Source organism: Piliocolobus tephrosceles, chromosome 6 (genome assembly GCF_002776525.5).
Source record: "Piliocolobus tephrosceles isolate RC106 chromosome 6, ASM277652v3, whole genome shotgun sequence".
Lineage (NCBI taxonomy): Eukaryota > Metazoa > Chordata > Mammalia > Primates > Cercopithecidae > Piliocolobus > Piliocolobus tephrosceles.
In genome coordinates, this window is record NC_045439.1 from 10874512 (window position 1) to 10889726 (window position 15215).

The 15215-nt window shown below is 44.2% G+C and overlaps 1 protein-coding gene, 1 long non-coding RNA gene and 1 other non-coding gene across 4 annotated transcripts; 2 read left to right on the plus strand and 1 right to left on the minus strand.

The window, feature by feature from the left end:
- Positions 1 to 294: 294 nt before the first annotated feature.
- On the minus strand, positions 295 to 10970 carry GLRX5 (glutaredoxin 5). Its single transcript, XM_023205568.1, has 2 exons — positions 10475 to 10970; positions 295 to 1072 (listed from the first exon to the last, which is right to left on the minus strand). Exons 1-2 carry the CDS (start codon positions 10767 to 10769, stop codon positions 894 to 896), a joined length of 474 nt encoding a protein of 157 aa, XP_023061336.1. The 5' UTR covers positions 10770 to 10970; the 3' UTR covers positions 295 to 893.
- Positions 1290 to 2398, plus strand: LOC111538268. Of its 2 annotated transcripts, none has more exons than XR_004228981.1 (4): positions 1290 to 1357; positions 1694 to 1805; positions 1891 to 2050; positions 2266 to 2398. It is a non-coding gene; the product is annotated as an uncharacterized LOC111538268 (long non-coding RNA). The 2 variants fall into 2 exon arrangements; XR_002730283.2 differs by lacking the exon at positions 1290 to 1357 and adding an exon at positions 1368 to 1539.
- Positions 10971 to 12212: 1242 nt separating the features above from the next.
- On the plus strand, positions 12213 to 12487 carry LOC111538383. Its single transcript, XR_002730311.1, has one exon.
- The last annotated feature ends 2728 nt before the right edge of the window (positions 12488 to 15215 follow it).

Sequence of the window (15215 nt, forward strand, 5' to 3'; positions counted from 1 at the left end):
CAGACACTGGGAGAATCTCTGCCACAGTCCCAAGTATGTCCTCTTTGAAAAAGGGCCCCATTTTTGAAGAAGTAAAATACTCATTAAATCCCCTAGCTCCGTGGACTGCTGCCGATGTCTCCCTATCTAACTGTAGCAGTTTGCCAAGCACAGGACTCCAGAGATAGGCAGGTGGGGCCGCCTCGTCCGGCCTCACCCACCTCTGCTCCCTCCAGCCCACCCGCGCCTCCAGCTGCATAGTTGACTCACCATCCAAACAGCAGCTTCCCCCAGAAAGGAGACCAGGGCTCAATGGCAATTCTTGTGGCAAATTTAATAGAAGAACATGAGAATCACCCTTACTTCCCACACATAAAACATCGCAGGCACTCCAAATCCTTACAGACATATGCACTTCAGAATTAACTCAGGCACGCACAGCATCCCCGTGCTGGAGTTTATTTTAAAAAACAACGCCAACGCCCCAGTTATCACAGTTTCTTTTTTTGTCCATCATTTTCCGTAACAAAAGCAGCTACACAAAATCTGGGGGGATACTGTCTTTGGAGACTGACACAGTTGCAGAGGGGTCATGAATAATGATTCCAAAGCTCCTACTTAACTCCTGAATCAGGCAAAGAATAAGCGACAATACAAGAATGAATTTTGTTTACAGCAATCTCATAATACAGCATTGAATCGTTACAGTGCAGTGGTTGGAATTAAGTCCACAATAAAATATTCTTAGCCCAAACACCAGACAAACTAAAATCACCCAACTGCTCACGAACCAAAATGATCAGTGCAAGCAGCTGCGGTCTCAAGAGTGAAAACCAAAATGGGTAAGGCTTTTCTGGCAGTGAGTCTCTGACGTGAACGGCTCCCTCTCTGCTCAGTGAGGACCTGGGCCGCCCTCACTTGGAGTCTTGGTCTTTCTTTTCATCTAAAAGGGCGGAGTGGATCCCCAGCTTTTTCAGTTCTTCCACCAGGTCCCCATTCTGGTGCATCTGCAGAAGAATGTCACAGCCCCCCACAAACTCGCCATTGAGGTACACTTGCGGGATGGTGGGCCAGTTGGAATAGTCTTTAATGCCTATGGAGAAAGAACATTTATTTGTTATTTAAATGGTGAAAGCTGAACCTTTCATGATTAAATATGTAATTCTGATCCACTAATAGCAGACAACCCATTGTCCCTCCCTGGCTTCCCCCAATCTTGAGAGCACTGTGTTTGCTACTGAGAGCACGAGTTTTCGTGTCAAAGAGATCAGTGGTTAGGCCCTAACTCTTCCAATTACAAACCGTCCGCCCTCAGACAAGTCACCTGACTTCTCATCCTGTTTCCACCCTCATCTCACAAGGTTTTTGTGAGAATTAGGTAAGTAAGATTCTCAGTAAAATACCTGACACACTGCAGATTAATGGCAGAGGACTGGACTGGGTAATGCAAGTCACATAAGACACATAAGGCCATAATTCTTCATCCACCAGTCAAGCTTCAGGTGAAGCAAACTTGAAGAAATGTCACAACCAACTTCATACCCAAATGGATCCATCACGGTAATTCATGGCCAATTCGGGCAATCCCACCTGTGCACTTTTCATGACTGTGACTGTCTAGGTTGGTGCAGGCCATCAGTTACTTCTGCTCGAGATGATGAGTTGCTAAGGTTTTTTTTTTGTTTTTTAATTTTTAACAATTACTTTTACCCAGGGAAAAATTCCTGTCCCACGGCTATGGGTTGTCAGTTCCCATCTATCCAGCCACTGTGATGGGCTCTCTGTGGAGTGGATGATCAGGCTCTGGGCAGAACCCGAAGAGACTTGTAAGTCTAATGAAAGCCCAGAGCTCAGCAAGGGCCCTGTCCAGGGCTGGGGGGTTCAGGGGCTGAGACCCGCTCTGCTCTTCAGAGCTCACAGCAGCCAAGAAACCAACCAGCAAGCATGTGATCAGTCCTGTGTGCAAATGGCTCTGAAGACACAGAGGAGATGAGGGACGCTCTGTGACAGTGCAGCTGTGCGACTACTCTGTTCAATTCTGAGTCACAAGGACGACGACTGTAACAAAATGGTAAGAAAGTAATGTGGCTTCAATCTTAAGACATAAAAGATTACTCTTAACACTCCTCTTCATCATTCTACTTCCTTTTCTGCTTGTATGTTGAGATGACTGTGCTTTCAAAAACATAGCCGGCCATTAAAAAGCCTATATTGGTCATGTTAAAAATGAAGATGGTCAAAGCATGGCATATAGGAACTAACTCTTACACTTTTCTTTTTACACAGATATTTTCAAATGGCCAAAATGAGCATATGGGTAAACAAAACAGAAAAGTCAACAGATTGTTCAAGTACAGTACAGTTTACACAAATTGATTTTTATGTAAACAAACTAAAAATACAAAAACTTGCTCTTGATACCCTATAATTTATTATCATTTTCCAAATAAAATTACTGATTTCAGTTATATCACAAGTCCCAATATACAATTTAGTTTTTTCTTAAAAGTTATTGCCTTATAAAAAAAACTGACTTTGCTCTAAACGACAGTCCTAGAGAAAGCCCCTGAACCAAGGGCTTTATCTTCCTTCTCCAGACTTCACATATTAAGAAAGGGTTACATTGCTCCAGGTCTCCAAAAAGACACCTCTCAGCCACTCTGGGTGCTGGTAAAGAAACATCAGCTAGCTCTTTGGCAGTTGCTAATAAAGGGTAAATTCCATTAATCATCAAAATGTCTTTATAATGCCAAATATCTAGATATACTAGAATACCCTGATGAATTCAAGTTATTCATCATGCTGATGTTTGATGCTATGTCAGCAAAAACTACTAGCATAATTTGTGTGTTTTTTACTTTCTTCAAACTCTGTCCTCAAATACAAAGTCTATCAAAACTTACTTTTTACAATGATGCCGATTACAAACTTTTACTTTTATGATGACTGAGAGCTGGGTGCGAGATTAAGAAATGTTTAAAGTAAACATGAGCTTCTTTTCGTTCTCTTAAACTTTCTTAAATACCTTTTATGCAAATGAATCATTTACGTGCATGAACGATCTGTTTTGTTTCAATGAGCAATATATTGGGTGAAGCTTTCCGTAATCATCAGTTTTTACTAATTTATTTTGATGGGTGTCTATAATTTTTGAAATACACCAGAAATGGAAATAAGTTTGCTGCCTGAGAACTACCCAAAACTACATTTTACCCTAAAAATACATGTTTCTAAAGTAAAATTGCTTTTCATCAATCATTTTTATAGTATCACACTCAATCAAAGCATTGGGCTTGCCTCATTCATTAAACTTTATGTTGCTGCAGATTGTATGTCCTGACTATGAGAGAAGGGGAGACCCCAGAATCCTTACCACCAAAACTACCCAGACAAGCAGGCTTTCAGACATTCTGAACACCCAACACACACAGCTACATGCACGTGATACTAACTTCTCGTGAGCCACCTGCCTGTTCTTGACAGCAGCTGACAGTGTATCAAAATTAAATTTAGCTGCTTCTTTAATTTTTAGATGAATAGGTGTAACAGGCAGCTGACATCAAGGCCAAACGTTGGCACCCTTCTTAATGACTATGCTACTTTCCATTTTTTTTTTTTTTTTTTTGAGACGGAGTCTTGCTCTGTCCCCCAGGCTAGAGTGCAGTGGCCGGATCTCAGCTCACTGCAAGCTCCTCCTCTCGGGTTTACGCCATTCTCCTGCCTCAGCCTCCGGAGTAGCTGGGACTACAGGCGCCCGCCACCTCGCCTGGTTAGTTTTTTTTTTTTTGTATTTTTTAGTAGAGACGGGGTTTCACCGTGTTAGCCAGGATGGTCTCGATCTCCTGACCTCGTGATCCGCCCGTCTCGGCCTCCCAAAGTGCTGGGATTACAGGCTTGAGCCACCGTGCCCGGCCTGCTACTTTCCATTTTTAAGAAAACTGATTACCAGTTTAAATATTTAAGGAAATAACCAATTGCTTCCTACGGAGTGAAGTTGAGAAACTGTTAATAATAAAAGACTACTCTTCATAAGTTGAATATTAAAATGAATCCTGCGGACTCACAAGTAACTGTTTAAACATGGTTAATCTCTCTCACACTTTAGTTTTCAAAAACTGCAATATGCAGTGGTAGTTCTTACAAATATCACTTGAAATAACTCAGAATCAGAGAGCTACTCTTGAAAATTAGAAAATCATATCCAAGAATGAATTTTAATGATAATCATTATTTCATGCATGATAGACAGTGGTGATTCCATCCGGGGCAGAAAATGCTGACTGCAAAGTTATATGGCAGACTAACACTAGGAACTGGTAGTTCGGAGACTATCTTACAAAGTCACTTTACGCACATCTAACGCTCCACCAAAAAAACCCATACAAACAAATTCATATTCCAAAGTATCAACCCAGAAAGAGGACAGAAATGTACTTTAAAATTCCCTTCCAGAACTTTCAAAAGGTATTTTTCAAAATTCATCACATTCAGAACACTGGACAATACTCCTGGTTTGGACACTAAATTATAAGAGCAGCATAATCATAGTTTTCTTTTTATTTTTCCTGGTAGAACTTCACTACAGTAGCTTCAGAATCTAATGTGAGTTCCAACTCTGTCTCTTACCTACTAGGTTCTGTGACCTTGGGCAAGTTGCACCACCTCTGAGAGTCACAATTTCTTCATATTCTCTAGTTTAGAGAATGGCATTAAGTCAAGATAAGATGATCTGAGCTGAAAGCATGGAAATCAGCAGACCCTCACTAGAAGAAAAGCAAAGCATGGGGCAGAGTGGGCAAGGCACAGGCTTAAGGGTCAGTAGATCTGGTTTGCTAGCCTGTAAATGTAGCCTCAGACAAATCTGTTAATCTCTTAGCCTCAGTTTCCTCATCTGTAAAATGGGAATATACTCTACACCTTGCAGATTTATTATGAAGATTCCATGATATCTAATGAATGAAATGAATTGAGCTCCTAGCACAGTACCAGGTACAGTGTGGACATTCTCTCCATACCAACATCCTCCACCACCCACCCTTCAGAGGAATGCTTTTCTGAGAAAAATAGGCAACAGAAAAAGCACAGGAAAATAATGCAGGAAAAAGTGATTACGTATACCATAAAGTAATAAAAATACCATTCAGGCCAGCTGCAGTGGCTCACACCTGTAATCCCAGCACTTTGGGAGGCCAAGGCTGGTGCATCACCTGAGGTCGTCAGGAGTTCAGACTAGCCTGGCCAACATGGTGAAACCCTGTCCCTACTAAAAATCAAAAAAAAAAAATTAGCCGGGCATGGTGCCAGGCACCTGTAATCCCAGCTCCTTGGGAGGCTGAGGCAGGAGAATCGCTTGAACTCGGGAGGCAGGGGTGGCAGTGAGCCAAGATTGCCCACTGCACTTCAGCCTGGGCAGCAGAGTGACACTGTCTCAAAAAAAAAAAAAACAACAACAAAAAACAAAACAAAAAAAAATTTATTGAGTTAAGGATTACTGAGTTTCACACTCTTTAAGCATTTTACAAAAATAATCTTATCTAATCTTTACAAAAATCTGACAAGGCAGGTACAATTATCCCTACTTTACAGATGAAGAAAGTAAGGCTCAGAAGGGTTAAGTAACTTACCAAAACTCACAGTGATAGCATGCAGTGAAACCAGGATTTATATCCAGGCTTCTAGCAGTACAAAAGTCCAGACCCTTAACCACATGCTACCTGAGTCCCTCACCAGAGGTGGCCTCTACCCTCTAGCTGCCATCTGTCACTCCTGCCCATGAGCTACAAGTGAACTGCACACATATCTGCAATATATGGGACTGTTTTATATCTTTAACATTTACATATACAAATAGTATTATGCCATAATTACATGTTTGCTACTTGCTTTTTGACTAAACATTATATTTTTGAGATTCAGCCATGTTAAATACAACTAGATCTAGTTTATTTTAACAACAGTTTACCTTTCTATCATATGACTAAAGTTTATTTATCCGGTCTGCTACTAATAGACCAAGATCCCTTCCTGTCGGTTTTTCATCATTGCAAGCCACGCTACAATGAACGCCCCGACACAGGTATCCTAACACAGAGGTCCCCAACCTTTTTGGCACCGGGGACTGGTTTTGTGGAAGACAATTTTTCCATGGACCGGGAAAGGGTGGGGATGGCTTCGGGATGAAACTGTTCCACCTCACACCATCAGGCCTTAGTTACATTCTTATAAGGGATGCACAACCTAGATTCCTCGCATGTGCAGTTCACAACAGGGTTTGTGCTCCTATGAGAATCTAATGCCGTCACTGATGTGACAGGAGGTGGAGCTGAGGCGGTAAAGCTTGCTTGCCCACCGCTTACCTCCTGCTGTACAGCCTGGATCCCTGGCCTGGGGGCTGGGGACCCACGTCCTAACACACCCATGCAGAAGTCAGTCTCTAGGCCAGGGGCGGATAAACTGTAGTCTTCAGGCCAAATCCAGTCTACTTCCTATTTTCGTAAATAAAGTTTTATGGAAACTCAGCCTGCTCATTCATCTACATATTGCCCCATGACTGACTTCAGGCTATCTAACAGCAGAGTTGAATAGATGCAACAAAGACCACACTGCCTACAAAGCCTGACATACTTACTCTCTGGCCCTTTACTAGGGTAAGTTTGCAGATCCCCCTCTCTAGAATATATACCTAGGAGTCATGCAGCTGGGTCTTAGGCTCTGTTCACCCATAACTTGACTGGGTACTGACAGTTACTCCTCCAAAGTGTTGGTGCCATTTTATACTGCCATCTGCAGCTTACTACATGTGCACCACACAAACACAAACACATAACTTGTTATCCAACTTTTAAAGTCCACCAGCATGACATGTGTTTCACTACTGTCTTCAATTCCCTGATACTGAAAAGGTTGAGCATATTTTCAAATGCTTAATAAACACTCAACAATAGGATATGGTTATTTATTCCACAAATATTTGAGTCCCTATTCTGTCACTGTTCCCGATGCAAGGACGACAGTGATGATCTAAATCGGCAGCAAATGTTTATAATGTCTTTAAGGCCACAGAGTCTGCAATATAATGACAAATAAAAGCAGCATTTATTTATTTATTGAAATGCTCACTGAAAGCTTGCTTTGCATAAGCCGTACATGCAGTGCCACAGGCAGCTGCATAACACATGTTCCCTCCTCTCTGGAGGGCAAAATATTCCGTATAGACAAGCACGGTCTCAATGTGTTTTAAAAAAAAAAAGCTGTTAGGAACTAGATCCAAATGTTAATACAATGGTTTCCATAAAATTATAGGTGATTTTCCTTCTTTAAACTTTTCAGTGTTTTCCAAGTTGCTTCCATGAGCATACGTTCCTTTATTAAGACTAGGATTAGGAAGCGATGTCAGTCTACTGGGACCTGATCCCTTTGTGACTGTCTTCTGCGTGCGCTCCAGATAAAAAGGGAAGTACAAGAAGGTCTTGAGAAGGCCAGAACACAATGCTGCCTCATAGTCACCTTTGTTCCCTGGGTCACAGTCTCAAGATCTGTCCGCGTTACACTCCTGGGAACCAAGTACCCAAAACGAGGAAAGAATGTTTTCCTCTGGTTTGGGCCCTTTGTAAAGTTCAGGTCTCCTTGGCATAAGAACCAACAAAAGGCCAGTTTTGCAAGAGCTCTGTTCCTATTACTAGAAATGACCTTGGATCTGGTGTACACAGCTTTGGCTGGCAAAAACAAGCATCAGATAGCCCATTAGTTGCTCTTGTTAAATAAAGCTGTATAGGGAAGAGGGGAAGAGGGCAAGAGTCTTTTTTTTTTTTTTTCAAGGATCTGCTGTCTATATTTCCTTTTCTGATAACACAAAGAAGTGCTGTATTTTATTTTAATATCTAGCTAATTTTTTTTTATTATACTTTAAGTTCTAGGGTACATATGCATAACGTGCAGGTTTGTTACATACGTATACCTGTGCCATGTTGGTGTGCTGCACCCATCAACTCGTCAGCACCCATCAATTCATCATTTATATCAGGTATAACTCCCCAATGCAATCCCTCCCCCCTCCCCCCTCCCCATGATAGGCCCCATTGTGTGATGTTCCCCTTCCCGAGTCCAAGTGAACTCATTGTTCAGTTCCTACCTATGAGTGAGAACATGCGGTGTTTGGTTTTCTCTTCTTGTGATAGTTTGCTAAGAATGATGGTTTCCAGCTGCATCCATGTCCCTACAAAGGATGCAAACTCATCCTTTTTTATGGCTGCATAGTATTCCATGGTGTATATGTGCCACATTTTCTTAATCCAGTCTGTCACTGATGGACATTTGGGTTGATTCCAAGTCTTTGCTATTGTGAATAGTGAGGGCAAGAGTCTTAATACCCTGGCTGAACTAATCCCCATTTTGGGAACGTGCTTTTACCACCCTGCCCCAGTCCAAATGTTAATACTTACACTAATCTTTACTTTTCTAATCAATAAAAGAGGTATATGTTATATTCAGTATCTATGCAACACATTTATTAACCAAAATAGCAATCTGATGAAACTCAGTGGTCAAGGAATGTAAGGGTTAAATTCCTGTTGCTGCTGTTTGAATACTTAGGAAAGTAAACTCCGAAACCAGACACCGGACATGGATAAAAGGCAGAAAAATAAAATGGTATCAGTACATATTCTTATTTTTGCTCCTACTTTGAGTTTATTAGCTATATTCCAGAATATCTCATTTCCAGTTATCTTAAAGAGAAAATAAATTCACAAACCAAAGACCCTCAAAACATTACACTAAGCGAGATAACAACACAACTTTTTTACTAGTGCCATATTGGCATTTTGCAGCGGACCCCCTGCAAGGTCTCTGTTAAAAGACTGCAAAACAGTTACTCCTCTTTTAAGCTGAGAAGCTGTCTTTGAAGGAAGACTGCAGGTCCTTTGCTTTGTACATGATAAAACTGAGCCCAGTAACTGGTGGCATTCTAGTTGATCAGGAAGACAAAAGGGTCATGAGAATAACACATGGCAATATTATATATACGTGGTAATTTGAACTTGCCCTGTCAACTCCTCAACTCAACATGCCTTCTAGGTCCCACCCACACCACTATCAACTACAGCAAATGGAACATCACTCATCACCAAGAGTCTTTAAGGACTAGATAATCTGGGAAAAAATGTGTTTGAAAACCATCAAGTGCTATATGAAGCCAGCTACCATTTACCGGGTGCTTTCTGTGCCAGGTAAGACGATACACACTTTCTATAATTCTTACTTTGTCTTCCTAACAAAAACTTTGCCAAATTGTCTCATTATCCTCAAATGCAGTTGAGTGACTTAAGTTTTACACCTGAATAGCCACAAAAGAGGATTTCAACCCAAAGCTTTTCCAAACACCAGCCTGTCTCATCAATGTAAGGAATGACTATGGTTAGTAATTTCAAATTTAGAGTAACAGAGAACCTGGCACCTATTTTTAGCACACACCTGGCACCTCTTTTTAGCTAGGGACATGCAGGGACTCAGTCACTGAAAGTCTCTAACTGGGATGCAGGTACCCTAAGTCACTCTTTAGAAGGAACAGATACAGCCTTCCCAGTTCTCCACCAACCCTGACCATCCTGGCCTCTTCCTCCTCCCCCACTCAGATAAGACTGGCGAATGCACGTGGGGTACTTGGAAAAGATGCTAATCAGCTGCAGCCTCTCCTCTCCTGGCCTGATCCATCTGGCCCCTGGTCCCCTGGGCTCTGAGGCTGAGCCAGTGAGTTAGCCCGGCGCCCAGGAGCCAGGGCTGCTTCTTTTCCCCACAAACCTCTCCAAGCCCTGGCCCACATACATTCAGCCCTGTGTTTTGAGTATCTAAAGCCAAATGGCATGACTTTTCCCCGACAACACAGATCCCGACTAAGGCCAGCCGACAGCAGTCCCAACCCTTTGCTTGTAGCAACCACAGAGGATGGTGCTTGCCACCCTGAGCCGTGAGCCAAGAGAGATCAGCCTCCGACCTCACTAGCCTCAAAGACAACTTCAGTCCTCTCCCCACTATCGACAGCCCCGGACCCTTACCCACGAGCAGGCCAATGGCTTCCAACCTCCCCAGAGTGTCCGCGAAAGTACCTATCTCACAGTGGGTCCTTACTATATTTCCTAACCGTGCAGAGCAGTCAGGCTGCAGGCCGCCCTCCTCCGAGTCAGTCATTGACAAGTCGCCCCGAAACGCCTATATTAGCTCGAAGTGAGGATAACTGAACCCTCAGGACTTTACCTACTGCTCAAGCTGGCAACAGCAGAGAGCCCCAGATCCTCAAGACCCAGTCAAATCAACCACACCCGCAGCCCAGACTCTACTCCAGGACAGTATTCCTCGCCCTAACCCGGCTCGAACCTCCAGACAGACCCCACCCGATGGAGCCCCGCTCTCCAGCCCGGCGCGGCGGAACCCCTCGACCTCATGCAGCGATGCTCCTGGGCCCGGGGCGGAGGGCGCCTGCCCGGCACACTGGCCTGACCTTGTCGGAGTTCGGGGTCGTCCAGCACGTTGTAGGCCGCGTAGTCGCGGACGCCGTGCAGCCGCAGGATCTGCACCACGGCGTTGCTGAAGCCGCACTGGGGCTGCTCCGGCGTCCCCTTGAGGAAGACCACCACCTTGTCCTTCTTCACCAGCGCGTCCAGCTGCTCCGCCGAGCCGCCGCCGCCCGCGCCCGAGCCCGCCGCCCGCACGCCCGGACCCCAAAGGCCACCGCCGCCCGTGCCGCGCCCCCAGCGGAGCAGAGCCGCCGCCGCTCGGCCGAGGGACCCGCTCATCTCCGCACGCTCGCCGGAACCCACGACAGCCGGGGCACACAGCTGGCCACCCGGAGCGCTCCCCGGCCCGCGGCAGTTCGACCCACCCCCTGGAGACCCTCATTGGACCGGCTCTAAACTGCCCTCCGTGATTGGGCAACACTGATCGGCAATTACTCGATTCTACCAATCACGTTGTTCGTCGCGCCCCGGCAGGTAGGAGGTGGGCCTTATGCCTGAGTCGCATCCTACTGCCTTACTATTGGCCGTCGGCAACCGCTTTGCTAGTTAATTGGAGAGAATGGATGTCCATCAGAGTCACGCTGGCAGGGCAACGAGAGGCAAAACAAGAGGGAAGACGACTTTCCTCCTGTGAGCCAATGAGGCCAGCTGGGATACCCCGAGACAACTGGAAGAGGCGCGGGACTCGCGCGTTCCGCGGAATGCCGGGAAGGGGTCACCTCCCGATGAAGTTTCCGGTTCCGGTGTTGGCGGTCGTTGAATTGCCATGGCAACGCGGTTGGCTGGTGCATGGTTGCGGTCTCTTGGGAGGTAGCGGGGTTAGGCCGGGCCAGTATCCGCCTCTTCCAGCTTAGGTGAGCGTCCCTGGGCGGCTGCCGAACGCCGCGGCCGAATGCAGTTCGTCGTGGCGGAAAGCGGGAGCCTGACCGGGGTTCCAGCGCTCGGGCTGTAGCCTCGGCTCCTGGACTCTCCCTCGGCTCCGCCGCCACGTGGGAGCTGAGGCTCCGGGGCTTCCGCCTCCGGCGCGCGATTATTTCTCTAGAACAATTTTCATTTTTAAAGTTTGTAAAGCGCTTTTGCGTGTGTGATTTTCTCTGGGTTTCGTTTTTCTTCCTTTCTTTTTGTAGAGACGGAAGTGGCGGGGAGGGTGGTCTCACTTTGTTGCCCAGGCTGGTCTCGAACTCGTGGCTTCAAGGGATCCTCCTGCCTCGGCCTCTTAAAGTGCTGGGATTACAGGCGTGAGCCACCGCGTTCGGCCGCCTCTGAATTTCCAGCCTCGTTGGCCCTCCAGCCTTTTAAGCTGTTGGGCCTAGGATCAGGAAAGGTTTGTTGAATGGGGAACTAAGAAGTGAATTCGTTCGACAGATGTCTCCTGAGCAGCCGCTGGGTGCTAGGCGCGGTGCCAGCGAGGAATGTCCAGGGAGACCTGGTGCCCAAAGCTTGGAGCCAGCGTGAGAAATGAGAAGCAGATACAAAGCAGTGTGGGAGTGCAGAGGAGGGAAAGCAAGCCTCCTTAGGCCCATTGCTTGTTCTGTTCTCCCTTGTTCTTACCAGTGTTTGACAATATACAGGATTTACTAGCTTGGTTATTGACTTCTGTACCCGGCATTCAACTTTATTCAGTGCTGTATCCTCAGTGCCTAGGACGGTGCTTGGAACGTGGTAAGTGCTCCTATTGGCGGGAAGAATAAATCCGGAAGAGCAGGACCAGTGGACTTACATAATCTGTAGTCTTGGAGCCGCATGGGGTTGGTAGTACCCTCGAGCACACCAGACTTGCAGAAAAAGCATACTCCAGAGGAAGCTGAGGCATGCTTGCTCGAGAGCCAGCTGTTCCATGTGCAATTTTCCTCTGATAGTTTCTGGTCACTGTTGCCACGGTGATAATGACTGGGCTATGTCATTATCTATCCGCCAACAGTAAGATAAGCTTTGCAGTCGAGATATTGTTTAGCAGATGGAGTGTTTTCTGTTGGACACTAAGTACTGCTACAAGTTTCTCCTTTTTTTTAAACTTTGAGTATTTTTTTACAGTGTTGCTGGAGGTGATCTGTTTATGCTTTGGGAGTGTTCAAATTTAAAATCAGAAAATCAGCACATGTCAGTGAGTGAGTCTTTCAAATAATCCTTCGCCATGAAACCTGAGCCTAGTAAACTATGAAAGTAAACTCGGAACATTACCTGGAAGTCTCAGTGTCATATTTTCACCTCCATCAATATTATTGATGCTTGCTCATTTTCTAATGTGGGACCTGAAATTTACCAGGTGCTTAAAGAATCTTTTTGTTTTTCAGATTCATTGATTCCGGGTAAATCAGAGGAACAAACAACATGAACAGAAATATGTAGAAAATGCTATTATGCTGAAGCATAATTGTTGTTTCAGAAGTCCAGCATCTGGTGCACTTAACAATAGAGAATATATTAAATTCTTCCCAAAATAACCTGTTGTTCATGCTTGTGTTTAAGTTTTTTGTTTGTTTTTAAGTAAATATTGGTGATTTGTTGCCAAAAACCTAAACTGTTTATTGCTGTCAACTTAACGAATAGAGAGGCTTCCTAAAAGAAAATGGCATTTATTCAGGAATAGAGCATTGCAATGAGAAAATGCATGCTATAGTTAACTGTGTGTATCCTGGGAGATAGAGGAAGACAAAGGTCTTTAAAGGAAAAATGAGGAAGGTTACATAATTGTTTTGAGATAATTATATTTGACTATAAGGATTAGTAGCAAAGATGACGCCAGTCCCAGATTGGACAGGCGGTTGCTTGGCAGGCATTGCAGATGTATTTTTTGTGTAAGATTGAGATGGCCTTTGTGCAGGATTGTGGTTTTGCTATCTTTTGTGATCGTTTTTGCTATCAGGCATTTATGCTTGCAAATTCTTTATGACTTTCCCTGTGTCTATTTTGAGTCTGACATCTTTCTCATTGCCCACTCTAAACTGTCTAATTCTGCTTGTGTTGACTGACATCGGGAGAAGAATGTGCGAACATATATCCTGAGACCGAGCAGTAATGAGGAGTGTCATGTTCCTTACCTAATGTATAGGGCTCAGAAGCAGTTGTCTTTTTTGTTTGTTCAACGTTGTATTAAGTTGAGAACGCAGCTGCCATTAAAGATTAAGAGTAATCCTTGAGAAGGAAGAGTACAAAGCCTGTGTTTTGCTAAATCATAGGGAAGTTGCCGTGTTTTTGTAGAACATGATAAGAACATACAGTGCGTGAAATGCTAAGGATACGGAAAAGCATGTTCGTGCTCTTTCAAGGAGCTGTTTTGATAGCGTGACCAAGGGCAGGAAACAGATCATGTATCCAAACCAAAGAAATTGAAACAATACATCTAAATTTAAATTTTTAATAAAACAACCCAAAATATAGTGAAATACTTAGCACCAAACATCAGTGATCTTAAGAAGCAAAGAAAACAGTATTGAAAATATTTCGTCCAAAGTATCAGACTTTTGCCTATACGTTGGCATTTTGGTTTTGAAATTCCTCTTTAGTCCTATCATGAAAACATGACAAAATATACAACTTAAATAAACAAGTGTCATCAGTCTGCATCTGTGGCCAAATGTTTTGGGTGTTTTGAGTGAATGGCCTGTCTTAGTTTGTGATCATTTCCTGCCCTGTGGACATTAGTGAAGAGGTGAGGATGGGAAGTACTCAGAAACTTCTGAGAATCCTGGGATTTGAGTCACAGGATGGATTAAACCCCAAACTAAATAATCATGCCATGTAAACATGCTGACTCAGGCATCCTAAAAATGTTTTTCTTCCTTGTGTTTATTTATAGATAAGGCTTTACTATATTTAGTAGAACTCCTGTTTTCTATCCACTTGTCCAAAAACAAATTGACCATTGAATTCATAGTGTAAACCTTCACCTATCTGAGATAGCCCCTTTTTCAGCGCCAAATGAAGAACTAGAGTTCAGATTATTGAACTGAAGGTGATGCTTTATCTGAGCACTCCACATGTCAGTGTTTCTGTACCTTTCCTTTTTTAAAAAATTATTTTTGAAGAGATGAGTTCTTAGTAGGTTGCCCAGACTGGTCTCCAACACCTGGTCTCAAATAGTCCTCCCGCCTTGCCCTCCCAAAGTACTAGGGTATTAGGTGTGAGCCGCTGCACCGGCCCTGTTCCTTTTATACTCAGTGCTGCATTCTTGTTTGTTCTTAGAAAATGAGAGGGTGTGTTTGCATGAGAATGTGTGGTACAGCAGTGTCTATCTGAGCTGGCCAGAACATTCTGCAAATGTCATATTAAGGACAAGGTGGCTGCTTGGATTGTACAAGGGGCCGAACCACCACACATTCCTAAGCTAAAATAGCATTTGGGACCCAGAGTTCTGTTGACCTGAGCTGGAACCTGAGACCTTTCTCTGTAATGCACTGAGCTAATATCTAGTTGTTTTAGAGCATCACTGCAACCCTGGAATTAACTGGATTCCCTGACAATACCAAAAATAATGTGTAAGAAACTGAAGCAAAATCCAGCCCTCAGAATTTTTCTAGTTCCTAATGTGGAGATAGAAATGCTTGTTGGATGTCGACTACCTCTATCTGACAAGGCAGCTGGTTTATTAATATTTCTTTGGCCGAGGCTTTGCTCATGACAGCCGCCCACATCTTGGAGACAGGAAGGCAGGCCAACCTCCACTGTGTCACACAATTCCTGCTCCCTTCACCTGCCCTGAGTCACTGGGTCACTGAAGAGAAA